This window comes from Augochlora pura, chromosome 7 (assembly GCF_028453695.1).
Source record: "Augochlora pura isolate Apur16 chromosome 7, APUR_v2.2.1, whole genome shotgun sequence".
In the NCBI taxonomy this organism is placed as follows: domain Eukaryota; kingdom Metazoa; phylum Arthropoda; class Insecta; order Hymenoptera; family Halictidae; genus Augochlora; species Augochlora pura.
In genome coordinates, this window is record NC_135778.1 from 25,122,636 (window position 1) to 25,140,317 (window position 17,682).

Sequence of the window (17,682 nt, forward strand, 5' to 3'; positions counted from 1 at the left end):
TCTCCCTGTCCAAGATTAAATGTGCAAAGGAATTGAACAAAACTTCTTATTTTGGTGTATGTATATTGCATTCTTTCAATGCTTCATCGTTCTAGAATATTCGCTCCTTTTCAGTGTTATTTGGAATAATAATGGATTTGATGGAAGACTTATATTCTAGTTAGGGGTTGCTTCACCCCCATGGTCAAAATTCTATATGAAGATCTATCAATTTTTGTTGATTCGTTTTCGTCATTATCTTTTAACAGAAAGAGATGTAGTATAATGCACTTAGGGGTTGCTTCAACTTGCATCCTTAAAGAGCACGAATTAACTAAACAATATTTATGAAAGTTTGTTTAAAAAATTTTCCCGTCCACTTTCAACCTTATTTAACAAATAAAACAGCAAACAAAATTGATGTTTCACTTGGGGGTTGTTTCAGTCTTCACCCTTGAGTAGCACAAAGTTACACAAATAATTTTTCTGAAATTTTCCTAAAGATACGATCTATTTTTAATATTTTTCTATCGGGAAAGTAGTAGCAATTAAAAATGATATTCCATTTAAAGGTCGGTTCAACTTTTCACCGCTGAGAACCAGAAACAAAAGCATCCTTCAGACCAAAAAATTCGATACATTTCTTTTCTCATACGTCGATAAAAATTAGCATAAAAATTACTAGATACAATAGAGGGGTAGTTTTCGAGGACTGATAAAATGGCGCTGTTGTTTTTCAAAGGAATCAATTGGCGCGTCGGTCGTCGCGAGAACGGAGGACAAAAGCGAGGATGAAAAGGAGGCGGCATGATTTATTTTCCGTATGGTGAAATTACATGGTCCCGGACCTGACACGGGGCTGGCCTTGGATAGGTGGCAGGAACCTGTGCGACACTTGTTTCGCACTTGTTCTCACGAAAGGGCCACGATGAGAGCAGTCCTGGGCTCTCGACCCTCTTCCCCGTATACCGTCCCAGGAGGATTCTGTTCGAGGAACGTGGTGTGGCGCCGCGCAACACCGAAACCGTCTCTGGTGTGTGTACACTGGGAACACACGGGAAACGAGTTCCCCAATGGCGTAGCCTCGTCAATAATTTCGCCACGTTGTAACGAAGGGGACACGAATCGCTCGGTACGCACGTTCGAATATCTCAACGGAACGACTGCCGTGCGAAACTATGATTTTACCTTCACCCTGATACTGTAAAAATCATTCTGCAACGGTAGCTCGACGTTTTCAACCCCTAACGATCACGTAAAGGTGACACCAAATTGTAAAATTCATCTTAAAAGTGCATACTCTTGATATATCGAATTTCAAGTTTACAATTGATGCATAGATATTTATAGATAGTTATAGATAACTCACACTTTTCTGCAATTACAAAATTATATTTGCTGATATTTTTAGGGACACTTTCGAAAATTTTAGAGCCAGTTTTTGTAACAGCGGATCTGCTTTCAAGGTAAGGGTCGTTTTCTGATAAGATGACTGATTTTTTCATTGTCTATTGCTTGCATTTGGTGAACAAACATTGCGCTTACAAAAGTAGCCAAACTTAATTTCTTAATATTTCTTGAAACTTCGATAAGAAGCTAGTCTTTTATTGGGGGAAGCTTTTCTAATAGAGAAATCCATTTTTCGTATTATTTTTATTTTCCTTTAGCAAACAAAATATCGTTTTTAAAATATCGAATTTTATTAAAAGTGTATGGGCAGCTTCTGTAGTCAGTAACCTGTCTTTCACTTCAGTGTTGTTCTTCTAATGAAGAAGTTATTTTTCCCCTTAGTTTTACTTGCAATCAATGAGCAATATTATTTACAGCATTTTACACATGAAGATTGTAAAATTGCATTCGTTGTAGTCTCTGGTAATTTTCATGACAGTGTAAACAAAAATTACAACCCTTCAATATTTCGGAGGATAGCGTTTAAAACCAGCAAGTGAATGCACAAATCCTAATGCAATTTCATTCGATTTAAGAATAATTAAGTGCATCCGCGAAGGAAAACAATTCTCACGGACCTCCTTAGTCCAATAACGACGCGACGTTTAATGGATGTTTCCCTAGCGAAAGGTTAAGAATCAATTGAACGCCAGGCAAATACGCCAATGCGAATAAGCACAAACATGAGGGGGGTGCGCGCGCCCGCGCGCACGCATGTAGACCCGTGTAAACGGCGTTTCGTCTTTTATATCAATACAGAGAACGTCAGCCCCCCTTAGCGGTCTGATACATATGTCCTTGATTTGTCCGGAGAATAATATTCTCCTGGAAAGTTGATTAAATATTGGTTAGTGATCCCTGAGACCCTTGCTCACCCCCGCTTCGGCGATTCCACCCCATCGACTGCCGGGCCCATAGGAATACAATTTAATATTTCCACGTCCCAGAGAAACCTGATAATTTTTCTTCCGGCTTACACGCGCCACTGTCACTCTCCTCGACATTTTTCCTGGTGTCCGAGGCGTTCGCAACGGAAACCGCAATTTTTCTCCGTCACGCGTACGGTTAGGTTGCCGCCGCTCGAAATATTTAACTGGATTCTACGCCGCTGCGTTTGCATCGCTATGTTTTTAAGGGACCTCGAATTTTTAAACATATTAGGGATTGGAAATAAACTCTTCTATTATTTGAACCATTACTTTTCCTTAATATTTCAATAACTACTTAAATTTTAGCTAAATTGTTTATTTTATTTGACACGAAACTTCCAAATGTTCAACCAGCTTCTATGACATCGCATTTGTATTATTCAGTGTTTAAACATAGTGAAATTTGTACAGAAAACTGACGGTTGAAAATCAACCCTCTTCTATTATAGGATCCGTTATTCCTATAGTAATTAAGAAATTACACCAAGTTGATTCTACGCCACTGCAATGCAGTTTTTAAATTAGCCGAAATTTTTACGAAAACTGGAGAATGAAAAGCAACCTTTTCTCGCTGCACTCAGTTTTTAAACAATTTAGAATTTTTGATGAAACTAGCGGTGAAGGATCAACCCCTTTCTATTAGGCTATTCATCATCCTCGTAGTAACTAAAATCTAGTTAAATCAAACTGTTTAATTTATTTATACAAAATTATACAAAATATTCAACTATTTATACAAATATTCAACTATTTATACAAATATTCAACTATTTATACAAATATTCAACAAAATATTCAATTCTACATCGCTACATTCGTATAGTTTCTAGAATTCTCTCTAAACCTAGTTGTTGTGAATGAATGATCCGGTATCATGAACTTCATTTCTACCACAGTGCTTCAAATTATTACGTTAAATTATTTATTACACGATATTTATTGAAAATACTCTAAATGCAGAAAAACATACTTATTTTATTCTAAACAGAGATTTTGACTCTATAACAACAGTTTCCCACCAGTGTTTCAATACCTACCTAGTAGGTATCCAAACTAGTCTTCATGAAAAATTATATTTTAAATTAACGAATACTTTAGTAATAATTTGTTCGATGCTCTCCTATCGTAAGTATAACGATTCTCAATGAAAATTATTGGCCCTGCAGTCCTGATTTACCGAGGCGACGTTCCGGCTAATTTGCTTCCAACGAAATAAATTCACGACACGAAAAAATATATTCAAAAAGCGATAATGTTCGTCCATAACCATAACGCATCATGATTATCGTCCGGCAACGGGAAGCAAATTGATGTTTCCGTTGTAACGAGACGTAAACTACATTAACGTAGTAATTCCCGTCGGCGTTCTGTAAAATTGTTGTTGGAGCTTGATTAAAATGGGCCAGCAATTATTCGTTTGCTTTTGCGCGTCGTTATTGCGCTCGTAATCCTATTTACCGCGCATCGATGGCCTCATTATTTTCTGTATCGTAATTAATTTCTCTTCTCCGGATCGAAAACAAAATTAAAATATTTTTCCGTCCGAGGAGTCGAAGGCTGCAGCATCGCGCTAATTCAAATTCCACTAGAGACATTTAAGAAGATTTTATTCAAATTGGCGGCATCCTACGGTTGCACCACCCCGCCGGTAAATTTAAAGATTTGTGACCAGCGCGGTCATTACTAACAAAACAATGATTTGACGCCGTTGTACGAAAAATAACCGTCTACACATTGCGACGCAAAAGTCTCGTAGAGTTATTATTAACAAAAGGAAGTTCATAAATAGTTGTACAAAAAATAAATAAAAAGATAACTAATCTCGCAGAAAGATAACGCCGGGATCACTTAAAAGATTAAGCTTTAATACTGCGTTTTGTACAAATGGAACCCTTGTTCGCATTTTGCACTTCCCACGAGTGTACAAACTCAAACGTTCAAAACAGAATGTTGCGAAACCTATTTACTGCTTAATGTGCGAAAGAAAGAAATAAATAATTGCGTATAGTTACTCAGCTACCAGAAAAGAAAATACATGTAATAAAATATACATTTTAAGAGCTCCAACCGTTATTTCCTGTAATAGGTACTGTGATTCCTTGCGCAGGTTTCCTTGAAAATCGCGTGCTCTGGAACCAACGTATTCGATTCAGAATCTTTGCGTACAGAGTAATTTTCAAGAGTTATTTATCTATTATTACCATGACTCGGTCGATGTCGGACCTCCTCCCAGTTACCGACGCTCCCTCTCACACTCTCTCCTCGATTCATCTGCAGACCAGCGACGGCTTCGTATCCAGCTTCCGCGATTTCCGTCAGATCCTGCTTCGAGATGTGAACCTCGCGCGCATTCGGCATGCTTTCGAGACACTGCACGTCCGACTGTGTATCCGGAAGAATGTTCTGGCAGAGGAACATCTTCCTGGGCTGAGTAACCCGCTCGTAGGACACGCCAGGTCGGTTCAAGTCCTTCTCTTCCACGTAAACGAACTTGTCTTCCTCGTGGGACGGCACCAGCAGAATTTTCTGTGTCGGGTCCGGATAGGAAACCAGTCGGTAATTTACCTTAGGGTTCACGATATCTGCGTTATTCACGGCGGTGAACTGTGGTAGCTGCTTGCTCTGGACGTATATAGGGACCCTCTGAGTCTTCGAGTCGTTATCGAATGCCAGGTACTTAATTGGCGGCTCCTCGACCACCACGGTGTTGCTGACGCGTTGATTTTTGAATTTGGACTTCTGCCCTTCTATCGGCAACAGTTTCAGGTTCTGGAAACCTTGAACTATGCGCACATCGGTGTTATCGTTTCGACAATAGACCTTCTCGACTTTCGCGCAGTCTTGAGCCTGTTTCCCCGGATCCGCAGCCACGAAACAGACAGGGTGCTGCGGCAGCTTCCTGACGAACAGCTTTTCGCACACGACGGGCTCCTGCTGCACCTGCACAGGTCGCACTTGCGGGATGCTGACCTCCTTCAATTCCTGGCTGTAGTAGTTCGAATCGTTTGAATTGTCCGAACAGACGAACGAACGGTAGCTGTTCATCGTGGCTCGCTGACAGTTCTCACACTTCTTCTCCAGTTGCTGAGGCACCTCCTGCCTCACTCGATTCACAGTGAACGAATCCGCCGGCCTTTCCGGCATCGGGTCGTTTATTTCTGGACGTTTTCTACGAGAGTCCTTCTTGGTAAACATCACGGTTCTCTGTATCGTAGGCTTGCTCTTGTTTTTCTTTGAGAAGAAATTGTTAACGTGCGAACGCTGATCGTCGTCCGAATCAGGGGGTTTCTCGCGGTCCTTGCGCAGACTGGGCGATGCTATGACGCAAGTCGGCACGTTGATCGTATCGGTATCGCTGCTGCTAGCATAGCCGTCGGAGTTCTTTGACGTTTCCGGTATCAAATCCAGCGGTATGGATGAAACATTCGGATTCGAGGGAATCTTGTACAATCTTTCCACTGACGAATGAGATATGTTCGTTTTGTTGCATCTACGTAGTATAGCCGGGATATGCTTCAAGTTCTTTGCGTTCACCTGTTGCGCCGCTTTCACGTTGCTCTTCCCGGGATGCCTCTTTGTCCGGTTATTCAACAAATCAGTAGTTTGGGTACGTTGGTTCTTGCTTTTTATGAAATACCTCTTGTTTATCGACTCTTTCAGTATTTCCACCACGGATTGCGGTAAAATCAGTTGCTTATTCGTCCGAGATGCTATATAGTCGTCAACGGATTTGTGATTATCTTCAAGGCTGGAAGAACAGTTCACTTCCAAAGAAGTTCGGTTTGCGACGCTTTCCGAGTCCATGCTGCGCGCATGATGCTCTCTTTTATCATCTACCTTATTCGCCGAGATGCTTAGCAGAGTGGAATCGAATAAGAAGCGAGACAGGGGAGCTCCTTTCTTTTTCTCGCGGACATTCGGTGACAACGATAAGAATGTTTCTTGATTCGCCTGCGAATCGATCGGTTTTGTGGTTTCCTTGTTAACATTCTGGTAGTCCAAGGTGTCCACGAATGTTTCTATTAAGTTAGAATAGGGGTTACTATAGGTTTTCGCGTTGAAAGTCACATTGGGTTTACCACTAATCTCTCCAGGACCTGAGAATAGCGCTAAGGATCGCAAATCTGTCACCCCTGGATTGGAGGATTCCCCGATACCGGAAGAACTATACACTGCTTCTGCTAGAATGGGGTTCGAATAGTCTGAGCTCGATCCGACGATCCGTTCGGCCAAAGGATTCCCGTATTTCGATATATCTCTCGAATAGTGATTCTGACTGGACTTTGCATAGAAACCTCTCAGCTCCTTCTTCACCGTTGACAGTGGATCTATAGATCAGGAAGTGAATTGAATTGTTTCTGTTGTAAGGGAAAACTGTGTACGACCATAAATAATTTATTAACCATTTTTGAATGGCGATATGAAAATAGCAAAATCGTTTGTCAATAAACCAAGTTAATTACCTGGGATTGATTGATCCGGAAGATTCAACCCCTCGAATTTTTTACTAATAGCATCACATAGTTCTTCATACCGTTTAATAGCTGAATCTTGCAACTGTTCAGTGTTCACCACCTTCGTCTTTCCCCGGAGCAAGTGGGAAAAGTCAACATAGTTAGATGGACCCTCTTGTCCTCCTCGATCATCTTTGTTTCGTTGCTCTTTTCTGCAAAGAAATGCAAATAACAATTACGTGCCTGCTAGATATCAAAACGTATTTGTTTATGTTAGTAAAAGACGGTATTTATTGAGTTGCCATAATAATTATAAATATATTGTAGGATTTTCCACGCGTCTCTCTCAATATACTCGCAAACTCTCACACAAGGATCTCCACCACGCAACGTCGAAAACGGACTGACCCCGAGACCTCCGTAGGGCCTCCTTTTATACGTCGTCACAAACAAACACACTCCATTCGCCCAGGTGTCATCAAACATACCGCGCTTCAATCCTACCGCGTCTCAATCGCACCGCTGTCCCAAAACATGCCGCGATCGATTATACCCCGTGTCACTCGCACCGCGTCTTCAAACATGCCGCGCTTCGATCATACCGCGCTTCAATCGGACAGCTGTCCCCAAACATGCCGCGATCGATTATACCCCGTGTCACTCGCACTGCGTCTTCAAACATGCCGCACTTCGTTCATACCGCGTCTTCAATCGTACGGCGTCTTCAACCGCACTCATCCATCGCTTTATCATTCTCGTTATTACTCTGCGCCCAATCGCTATCCGTGTACACCCATGGTCTTATGAAATCCACCGCTGTGGAGGTTTGCTGAGATCCCTCGTGTTCGTCTACTTTCGCTGCCACATATCTGTCATTTCGCAACGGTCTGACTATCTCGTAGGGTCCTAGATGCTTCGCCGCGAGTTTTAGTCCTGGACCCTGCAGGGTTCGTTTTATCGCAACGCGATCTCCTCCTCGATATTTCTCACCCTGGATCCCTTTTTTATTAAAGTTTTTTCGTTGGATTTCCTTATTCAAAGCTCGGTAATCTACGCATGGCCCCGTTGCGCCATTCTTTTTCCTGACTAATACTATTAGGCTCGCATACTCTGAATGAGGGGGTTGCACGATTCCGTCACGCAACCATTCCCGAATCTGCGCGTTGACGGTATCCCTCTCGACCGGAGATAACCTTCTCGCCCGTTGGTAAACCGGCGAAACGTCGATTATATTAACCCTACGCAGGATGCTTATATCAAATACTTCCGGTACGTTGTCTATTTTACGAATTGTAATTTTTCCTTGGCGCACAATTAATTCTACCGCATCTAAAAAATCGGTACCGATGGCGAAATCATGTGGTATCATTGAATTCGGCACTACGCGTATCGTAATTTGATAACTATTGTTGTCTACTACTACTTTCGCCGAGAACTCGCCGATCAGCTTATGCGTATCCGACCCTATTCCCCGGAAACATACGCTGCTGTCGCCCATCGGCGGCGCCCCTATTCTCTCATGAGCGTAGCGTCGCATCAAACAAATGCCACTGCCCGCGTCGACGAGTGCCGTTAGGTCGCAATCACCGATCTGTACAGTTTTAAAATATTTCGCGCACGCTGTTTGACAAAGCTTTCCCTCATCATACAATTGTTTTTCGGGCAATTCATCGCCACGTATCCAAATTCGCAGCATTCAAAGCACTTTCTCCCCTGGTTCCTCAACGGACACTCGAACGACAGGTGATCTCGCTCACCGTAATTGTAACACCTTGTCACAGATGACTGGGTTCCGTGTGGTTGCATCTTCGGCCCGCAGTCTCACCGTGCTGCCTTCCGCTGCTACCTCGCTGCCAACTGCCGTCGTTTCTGTAACCACCAAAATTTTCCACCCTATTGCTCATAAGCGTAGTCACGATTAATCGGCATAGGATTAATCACAATTCACTAAAGGGTAGTAAATAAGACCTTGACCGAGCATTAGTCATAAGTATCCAGTCAACTCAGAGCAAGCAATAGTAAGGAGGACCTTGACCGAACACCGAAATCTTCACGGCTTACCTCACTTAGTCATAAGCCAATTAGTCATTCATGTAAGAAAATAGCATAAATAGGACTACACCCTAAGCGACACTCTCAGTTCAGTTCTACCCTACGCGCCTACTAGTTGTATCCGAAGCGTGTAAAGCTACTGGTGTTTGATTTTGTAAACTTCATATTAAACGAGTCTTTTGGACCACGGTTCAGCAGCCCCTTTTTTTTATCTCTTACTCCGTGATTTTTACGTGACACTTCGCTGGACAGGACCATCATCAAGCCGAAATGAGCCGCCGCCCCGTCGGAACTCGTCGTTGCCTCGCTGCGGTTCGTATTCGGCACGCCTAAACTGCCTACCACCAAATTGGATCTCACCGTCCACGGTCACCCCCTTGAACGCATCTAAGAGCGCTTCCTTCGTCTGGAACCTCTGTAGCCTCGCATTGTTCCGCAGCATCACATCGGGCACACCGTCGAGGAGATACTCCACCATGTCCCTATCGTCGAGGTCCGCTCGATTCGCTCGGATTACTTTCTGGTGGAAGTATTCAGCGAACGTCTCGCCCCTCTTCCACGCCCTTCTGTCAAATTCTCGACGAACTGCAACTCTGCTCGCCCAGTCCGCAAAAATATCTCCAAGTTCCTACAACAGCTGATCGACCGACATCGCCACGAATTCTGGTTTCGAGTGAAACCATTCTAGCGCGCGTCCCTTCAGTCTCGAAACCATCAGCATCTTCGCCTCGCCATCCTCTATGCGATAGGTTGCTTGCAGCAGCCAGAATTGTCTCTCCCACGTAACGAAATGCTCCCCATTTCCCACGAAATAATCAAGTAACGCGAGGATTGCATTGTTTAACCTGGTCGTCGGTGCTCCCGTCACGATTGTGCCGTGTGGGGAAAAACGGTTGTCCATCCCCGGTTGCTGCAGTTCTCGACGCATCAGCATGACTTCGCGCTGCAAAAGTTGTGTTTCACGCTCTGCCAGCTCCTTCTCCTTCAGCGCAATTTGCAGGGCCCAAAACGTGTGGCCCTCCTTTGCTGAGGACATCGGTGCCCTCGGGGTCACATCAGGAGATGAATCGACCCGCTGTTGGACACTATCGTCCTCGTCGTCATTCGCGGATTCCCGCATCCATTCCCCCGATGGATCGGCCATCCTTAATCGGCTGATTAGTTTGTTCTTCGTTCCCGTACAATTGAGATCTTTTGCCCTCAATATGTCTTTTAAGTACGTCATAGTGAAGTCGTTCGGATTTCTGATACTACTTATTGTTCGTCTCAAATGTATAACTCGCACTGCTCTGTCAATCTCGGTTGAGCCCCCGAGTTTGTAGGATTTTCCACGCGCCTCTCTCAATATACTCGCAAACTCTCACACAAGGATCTCCACCACGCAACGTCGAAAACGGACTGACCCCGAGACCTCCGTAGGGCCTCCTTTTATACGTCGTCAGAAACAAACACACTCCATTCGCCCAGGTGTCATCAAACATACCGCGCTTCAATCATACCGCGTCTCAATCGGACAGCTGTCCCCAAACATGTCGCGATCGATTATACCCCGTATCACTCGCACCGCGTCTTCAAACATGCCGCGCTTCGATCATACCGCGTCTCCATCGTACCGCGTCTTCAACCGCACCGCTCGTTCACACACGTTCACACTATACACATCCTACAATATATGTATATATCATTTACCTGAGACTTACCCATTCACTTTACCAAAAACCGGGCTCAATAGATCCGTGCCGGGTGGAGTTGGGCGTAGGGTGTCCCTGCTGACATAATCGACTACCACAACCTGCGTTTCATCTCCATTATCGTTAAGTACAACACTCCTGAAAGTACAAAAAACTTTTAAGAATTTTTACCGATCAAATTCATAATAATTTTGTGATTTACGTACTTAGCATTATCGTCGTAGCCTTGGAGAAGCTTCATAACGTTTCCCTCCAACCTGGCTTTGTCCGAACCGTTCAAGGGAACCCGCGCGTTCGCTACAAACGATCTAAAATTATTCCAATTCCTAGAAAAATAAAAACTCACTTAAAAAAATAATCTCAAAAACGTACATCTACGTATTTCTTTGCCCACAGCACCATTTCTGTAAATCCCAGACATCTGCAATTCAAACGTCGAAACGGTCAAACCTGTTTGTAAAACAGTTGTAATTTCGCTATAATTTATAATAGAAATATTTGCGACACTTACGCGTTTAGGAAGAATCCTATTCGCTACATTCTTCGAGTTTCGCACCTTTCCCAACTGGCCATCGGTTTTCGTCTCTTTGCCCTGGAAAAGATGGTTTGTATTCACACAGGTGATCCAGAACGAGGAGCGGATAAACAAAAATAATCCGAAATATACATATTCCTCTCGTACGTCAGCGAAACGGTGCAGAAGCTTTACAAAATTGCCTTGCCGGTGGGTCGGTTTCCGGTCTCGCTGAAAAATCCCATTCCGACGTCATTGCACCGAACAAAATGGCGAACCGTCCACCCCTCGGAATTTAAACCCGTTTACTATACTCTCTTGAACAATTTTTCATAAATTATCCCATTCTACAGAGACTTTATAAAAATACACTAAATTCTTAAATGTCATAACGTTTAAATTATTTGTGCAGGATGACTTGTAACAGCAGTTGTCTGTTACCACTTCTTTGTGATTAACAATATAAATAATTTTCCGGATTTGTCTAAGTGCCGGTTGTTATATACTGATGATATAGCAGTGTTAAAAAAAATTTGAGTTGACCTTGAAATCTCTTTTACTTTACCATACAAGAAAAATAGTTAATACTAGACTTTACATTAAACTATTATTCTGAGAATTAACCTTCAACCGGTGGCGCACATCGGTTTGACGTCTTACGAGTCTGCAAGACGAGCTATAAAAAGATTCGGTCACCACTTGAAGGTTAAACTAAGTCGACAATTCCCCGAACAATAGACGACACAATGTCAACGAGCATACTTTGGAAGGATTGCGCAATCTCTGAAGCGGGTCAATGAGGTCCTTCTTGCGCTTCTTCATCTTTGGTAGTACCTTCTGCTCCTTCCGCACGGTCTTCCAGCATGGGTCCTTCGAATTGTCGCCAGATTGCATCACTTTCCCCATAATGCCGCGTCGCACGCGGGCCTAAGCTGCCCGATCTGTGTACCGTCGGGTCCCGCGACGAAATTGCCGGCCATAAGCTCCGCAGTGTCGATTACCCTCTCCAACGACGACGTCACCTTTATTGTTCACTTCTTACAACCCCGTCGTATTGACCCTTTTTTCTCGCCCCTTATCCGAACTATCGCGACAAGTATCAGCACGCGAACGTAAACAAACAGCACCTCGCGTCGATCCGGTTAGGTATTTACTCTGCTGACGTCTCCGACAATACTGAAGGAGACGATTCCTGGACGAGGTTAATGTCATAAATACGACTTGAAGTGCGAAGTGATTCGTTCGAGCCGGTCTCTCTTCACGTGTGTTCGTATTTTCGAATCTGCTGCGAGGTTTCAACGGGCAAAGGTTACTCAGTGTGGTTCACCGATGGAGTCGAGTGCGCACCGATAAGTTTGTGAGCCTCTTTTGTTAATTAATATTTACGTCGAGTGCATGGAATGTGATGGAATTATGCAAAAGCGACGTAGAGATTCAGTTCTACAAAATTTCTTGTGCAACGAAATATTTTCGTTCCAAGTGGACGCGCGCTTGACTCGCGGTGCGGGGCGCCATGTTAGAGGTTATTATGTTGCGATTAATGCTAATTAAGTGGACAAAACTCATGACTTGGTTTCGTCAGAAATAGTTGCTTGTTGTATGAACTAAGTCGAATTTATCAAGAGGAATTAATTAGCGTTTTAAATAGGTATTGTATTCAGTTTCAGAAGATAATTCCTAGAAGTTTTTATTTATGATTAACATGAACCGATGTTATTAAAATAAGTCTTACTTTTACATTCTTATACCTTGAAGTAAATTTTTGTAATGCGAACTATCGGTGAATGTACGTTTGATTGTTTTAATTTATTGCGTTTACTTTTTTGATTAGTTATATTAGATTTGTAATGTACAAACAGCTGGAAGTAGGCTATACTATATTAACAATTTGATATTATTCTGTACTATTATATATATATATATTGACAATTTTTATTACTTACGTCAGATTTGTAATGTAAAAACAGCTGAAAGTAGACTATACACGCCAATAACCGAAATGATATTATTGCTGACACCAGAGTAGACTTCAATTATACTGTTCATATTAATTTTAATGCGGTTTTATCTATGTTCAGTCTACAACAATAACATCTTTATCATAGACACTAGAAACAGTGACGCTGAAGGTTTAAACTGAAACAAAATTTACATTTATGCCTTTTTAAATTAATTATGTAATAGCCATTAATTACGGTAATTTGAAATGATTTAGATATATACATTTTAATAATTAGCTGTGCATTCACAAGAATTAACGATTTTAAATAATTATAGCATAAATTGTCATTATGAACAAAATTTGTACCACCTCTATCATAGAAGTTTCCGTAGTGTAGTGGTTATCACGTGTGCTTCACACGCACAAGGTCCCCGGTTCGATCCCGGGCGGAAACATTTTTTCTTTTGATGTTTTTTCTTCTTTTCATAAAATTATCTATTATATTCATTAACATATTTACAGAAATATAGATAAGTCTCTATTTTGAGCAGAAATTAATAGGAGAAAAATATATAAAATAAATTTTCGATGTCAGCACTGATCAAACGCGCCATCTGTATGGTGCCATGCAATATCATAATCTCACAGACTGCCGATAATTTAAACGGACTACTAGTATACCTTAATAAGATTTGTTTATAACATTCTCGTGCTAATTGTATCAGCTGTCGGAAAATAGAATTTCTGCTGAAATAGATAACTGTGTTTGCTGTTACAGGTTGCAAAATCTGTTTGAAAATTCCGTTGAAACATATCTTGAGAGTTCAGTCCTTTTTGAAGTTTTTTAAAAAACATAACGGTTTATTGTATAAATCAATAAAGATGATATCTGGCAATTTAACTAGGTAATTGTTCTACTATCTTATTATCTATTATATTATTAATCGTTATATAATTATGTAATAAATATCTGTATTATTTACGGTAGATAATACAGTTTACACTTACACTAGATAATGTAGAATTCTATGTACAGTGCATTTAGAATTTTTCGAAAGTAGGCTTGTTCTAAAATGGTTTTAATTACAGTATTATTTTTTACTTACAAAATTAATCAAAACATCAGTACGTTGTGTTCAATACTATATTCTTATACGATTTCAATTGGTTTTTTTAGCACATAAAAATTTTATTGTATACGGTGAATTAAACGAACGTTACACAGTCAAGATAAATGGATATAAACAAGATAAAAATCCAGTTTCCGAACGCGATGGTTATTTTGCGATCTGTGCGCCAAGCGAAATATCCAATTGGTATCGCTTGCATCTAGCTCATGCTGTTCAATGGTTTGTCAGTTTGCCGTGGTTCATTTATCGTGCTCCCGCGTAATTACGGTGCAAGTTTACGAGGACCGTGAACCAACCTGAAATCGAGAGACAAATTAACGTGAAATGACTGTAGGCCGTACCATTTAACCTCCTCTACCGCATGCTATTTTTCCAGTACAGGACAGTGCATCTCATTTCATCAAATGAGTTCAACTTGTTTTACAACGTGATTTTATTCTATGGAGAAAAAAATAATTTCATTGATGATTAGATTCTATGCAAAATTAATATCTTCGGTGTTCTCGCACTGTTCTTCCAAATTACTGTAAACGAAATGCTCTCTAAAATAGTATAGGATAATATGTAAGGTATTGGTGCTTAATAATATGATAACCAGTTTTTTTAAATCATAACTTTCAATTAAAAACACTTTTATTGAAAATAAATACACGTTTAAGAACGTATAGAAAGCCTTTACAATTATAGTCTTTTATTACAGTCTTATATTTTGTTATTTACAGATACGGAAATTTACAGATACGGAAAATCCTACTTTTTGTTAATGAAAATAAAACTAATAGTATTTCACAGACTTGAAAATTAGGTTTTAATATGAAACTCAGTTTGACTTTTTCAGTAAATTTATTTTTATTTGCCTTTCTTCGCATGTTAGACGTATAAACTTTGTTCACAAATAGAAATATATTTGTCCAAGAATTAATTCGGAAAATAATCGATTTGAATACACACGATATAATACAGTGTTCTTTCATAGTTTAGTGAATAATTTCTCCCATCTTGATTTTTACAACTGATCTTCCTTTCGAATTATAAAGTTTGTTAGCTTTCGGTAGATCGATCTTTGATGCGTAACTAAATAAACAATCTTTCTTTGGCTGCAAAGGAACGTCAGCCTTGCACCGAAAAAAAGGGACATAAGCGTCATCGAGATACTCGTTCGTCATTGGGGTAGGCTGGTAGGAAGAGAGAGAGGGACGAACACGCAATGGGGGTTTATGTAACTCGGGCATTAGCGGCTGTGACGTCACCGCGATAATGCGTAATGCTAGCGCGTTCGGTAATGCAGGTAGCTGCATCGCCGACCAAAAATCACCAGATCATTTGACTTGATAATAATTTTAATGAGTTAGAATCAAACAGACGTGAGTCAAATTTTTCAGGATTTTTATTTATGTTTTGGAGATGTAATCATGTAACATGTGAAAATGTTAAAAAGACGAGTGTGATAAATGGTAGAGACAAGTGTTAATATAAAAACTCTATATTATCTTAATACTAAATTTAGTTAGTAAGTAATACATATATTAGAAAACAATAACACTTGTTTTTTTTTTTAAATGAGAAAAGTGTGACTTACACCACTATGATCCTAACTATACGTTCGTCAAGTTCATTGAAATAAAAATTATCATGTCACGTTTCAGAATAATTTTTATCAAAAATATTTATATTTAAAAAATTCTTAAGAACTATTAACTCTTGCATGTCACAAAATTTAATTACATAACATATAAAATGCACCAGGTTAGATAAAATGGAAATACTATAAGTCTATAAAGCTATTTTCGATTTCCAGTTAAAATAGCTCCGACTGCAATGGGTTAACTATAGTAAAACCGGAAATCTAATGTAACAAGTCAGCAGATTTGATCTTATATCTTGGAAAAATTGTTTGAATCAATTCTGAGGAGGTCGACGAAGATGGTTGATATATTCGGAAAAGTGGAAAGGCTAATTAACTTCTAAGTACCTTCACATCTGGCTTGATTATAACCTTGGCATTATTATCAGTGAACAATGACAAAAATATCCGGAATCTTGGTATCGATTGCCTTTTGTGGCAGCAGGCGAAGAATGGTTGCAACACAGCAGCGACCTCGTGTCAGTGCGGACAGGGCCGGGGTGCAGTTTGCATAGTTTCGGGGGCTGCGATTTGCAGATTATGTAACACAAGCTTCATTGCCCGGCCGGTCTAGCGAGTAACAGTGACCCGATGACTTTAATAGCATGCACCGAACAGGAGGAAGGGTCGTAGACTCGTCTCGGGATTTCTCGAATCTTCGAGGCTCGGACCGCAGCACAATGGGGAAAATGACCAGGTTTGTGTCAAAATTGTCGAACTTTTGACAGAAATGAGATAGAAGGGTGATTTCGTTTTTTTAAATTAAACTCAAAATGTTCAAGATTCAGGGAAAATTATAGAGGATGTACGAACAATTTTCGACGTTGCAAATTTATGTTAAATTTCATATTTTTCGATAAAATTTTGGTTTACTCGTGACATGCGATTATTTTTGAGTGACTTTAGAATGTGGTATTTTAGCATCATGTAATCAAGGATGGCTATATACTAATATACATATATTTTCCACTCCATGAATATGGATGAATGGAATGCTTATAGACAAACCAAATAGTTGTGAAACTATTTAAAAGAGTAAAATGAATTAATCCTAGAACAACCTCCTCCATTTATTCGGTATAAATGATATCGTGGGGGTTGTAGGCGATACAAAATAAATTTTAATAATCAAATTATAATTTATTATGTTCAAGCTATAAAATACGAAATACAGCATGACTTAGGAGGACAGGGAAAAACTTGATGCTTTAGTACTTATTTACACATTTGTGGACAATTTAAAAATGTTGCGGGGTCGCCGGTAACTCCTTGGGATCATTTTAGCATTAAATCGTCTCGTTTCTCTCTAATTTTAAAGTATTATACTTTAGCTCCGATTTTAAAATTCGGGACGACAGAATCAGCAAATGATGTATCACCAGTTCAGATAAATGTCCCTTCACATCCTGTAACAGCTAAAGCAAAATTCGATCGAAAACTATGAAATTCAACGTAAATTTTCAATGCTGATAATGGTACATGCGATATTTCCCATAATTTTGCCACGTTCTAGAATGTTTTGAATTTCATTTAAAAAAAAACGACCGTCTATCTCTGTCTAATGTTCTATAATTTTGACACGAACTTGGCCATTTTTTCCACCTGTGCGTAGCTTCTCTCAGGGAGCCAAAAAAGGAGGAAAAAACTGCCGAACATAACCTTCGTTTTCAATAATCATTCTCCGGTTAGGCAAACAACCGATGAATCCCTGGCCAATTAAGCCTTCGAAACGAGACGAGCCGGTATGGAGGGAGGAGGAAACTTCTACCGATGAGAATGTATCAATCAGCACAATTTAATGCGAGACGACGGGATGAAGGGAGCGGGGGAAGGGGTTCCGGGTAGCGCAGTGGGAGAGAGTGCAAATAGGAAATAAAGGCGAAAGACGGGAGAAAAAGAGAGAGAGAGAGAGAGAGAG

The 17,682-nt window shown here is 40.5% G+C and overlaps 1 protein-coding gene and 1 non-coding gene across 2 annotated transcripts; one reads left to right on the forward strand and one right to left on the reverse strand.

The window, feature by feature from the left end:
- Positions 1-4,074: 4,074 nt before the first annotated feature.
- On the reverse strand, positions 4,075-11,974 carry LOC144472941 (uncharacterized). Its single transcript, XM_078186410.1, has 9 exons — positions 11,831-11,974; positions 11,222-11,299; positions 11,066-11,146; positions 10,927-10,975; positions 10,761-10,851; positions 10,564-10,692; positions 6,821-7,023; positions 4,559-6,685; positions 4,075-4,486 (listed from the first exon to the last, which is right to left on the reverse strand). The coding sequence occupies exons 1-9, from the start codon at positions 11,972-11,974 to the stop codon at positions 4,428-4,430; spliced, it is 2,961 nt and encodes a 986-aa protein (XP_078042536.1). The 3' UTR covers positions 4,075-4,427.
- Positions 11,975-13,392: 1,418 nt separating this feature from the next.
- On the forward strand, positions 13,393-13,465 carry Trnav-cac (transfer RNA valine (anticodon CAC)). Its single transcript has one exon. It is a non-coding gene; the product is annotated as a tRNA-Val (tRNA).
- The last annotated feature ends 4,217 nt before the right edge of the window (positions 13,466-17,682 follow it).

What these genes read in the sequence shown, in the direction of transcription:
- LOC144472941 (XM_078186410.1), bottom strand. Translation starts at nt 11,974, where the DNA reads ATGGGGAAAGTGATGCAATCTGGCGACAATTCGAAGGACCCATGCTGG. An exon ending in CTGACGTACGAGAGGAATAT is followed by an intron (nt 11,147 to 11,221) that starts GTATATTTCGGA and finishes CATCTTTTCCAG; the next exon opens with GGCAAAGAGACGAAAACCGA. An exon ending in CCGACATCGACCGAGTCATG is followed by an intron (nt 4,487 to 4,558) that starts GTAATAATAGAT and finishes CGTTGGTTCCAG; the next exon opens with AGCACGCGATTTTCAAGGAA.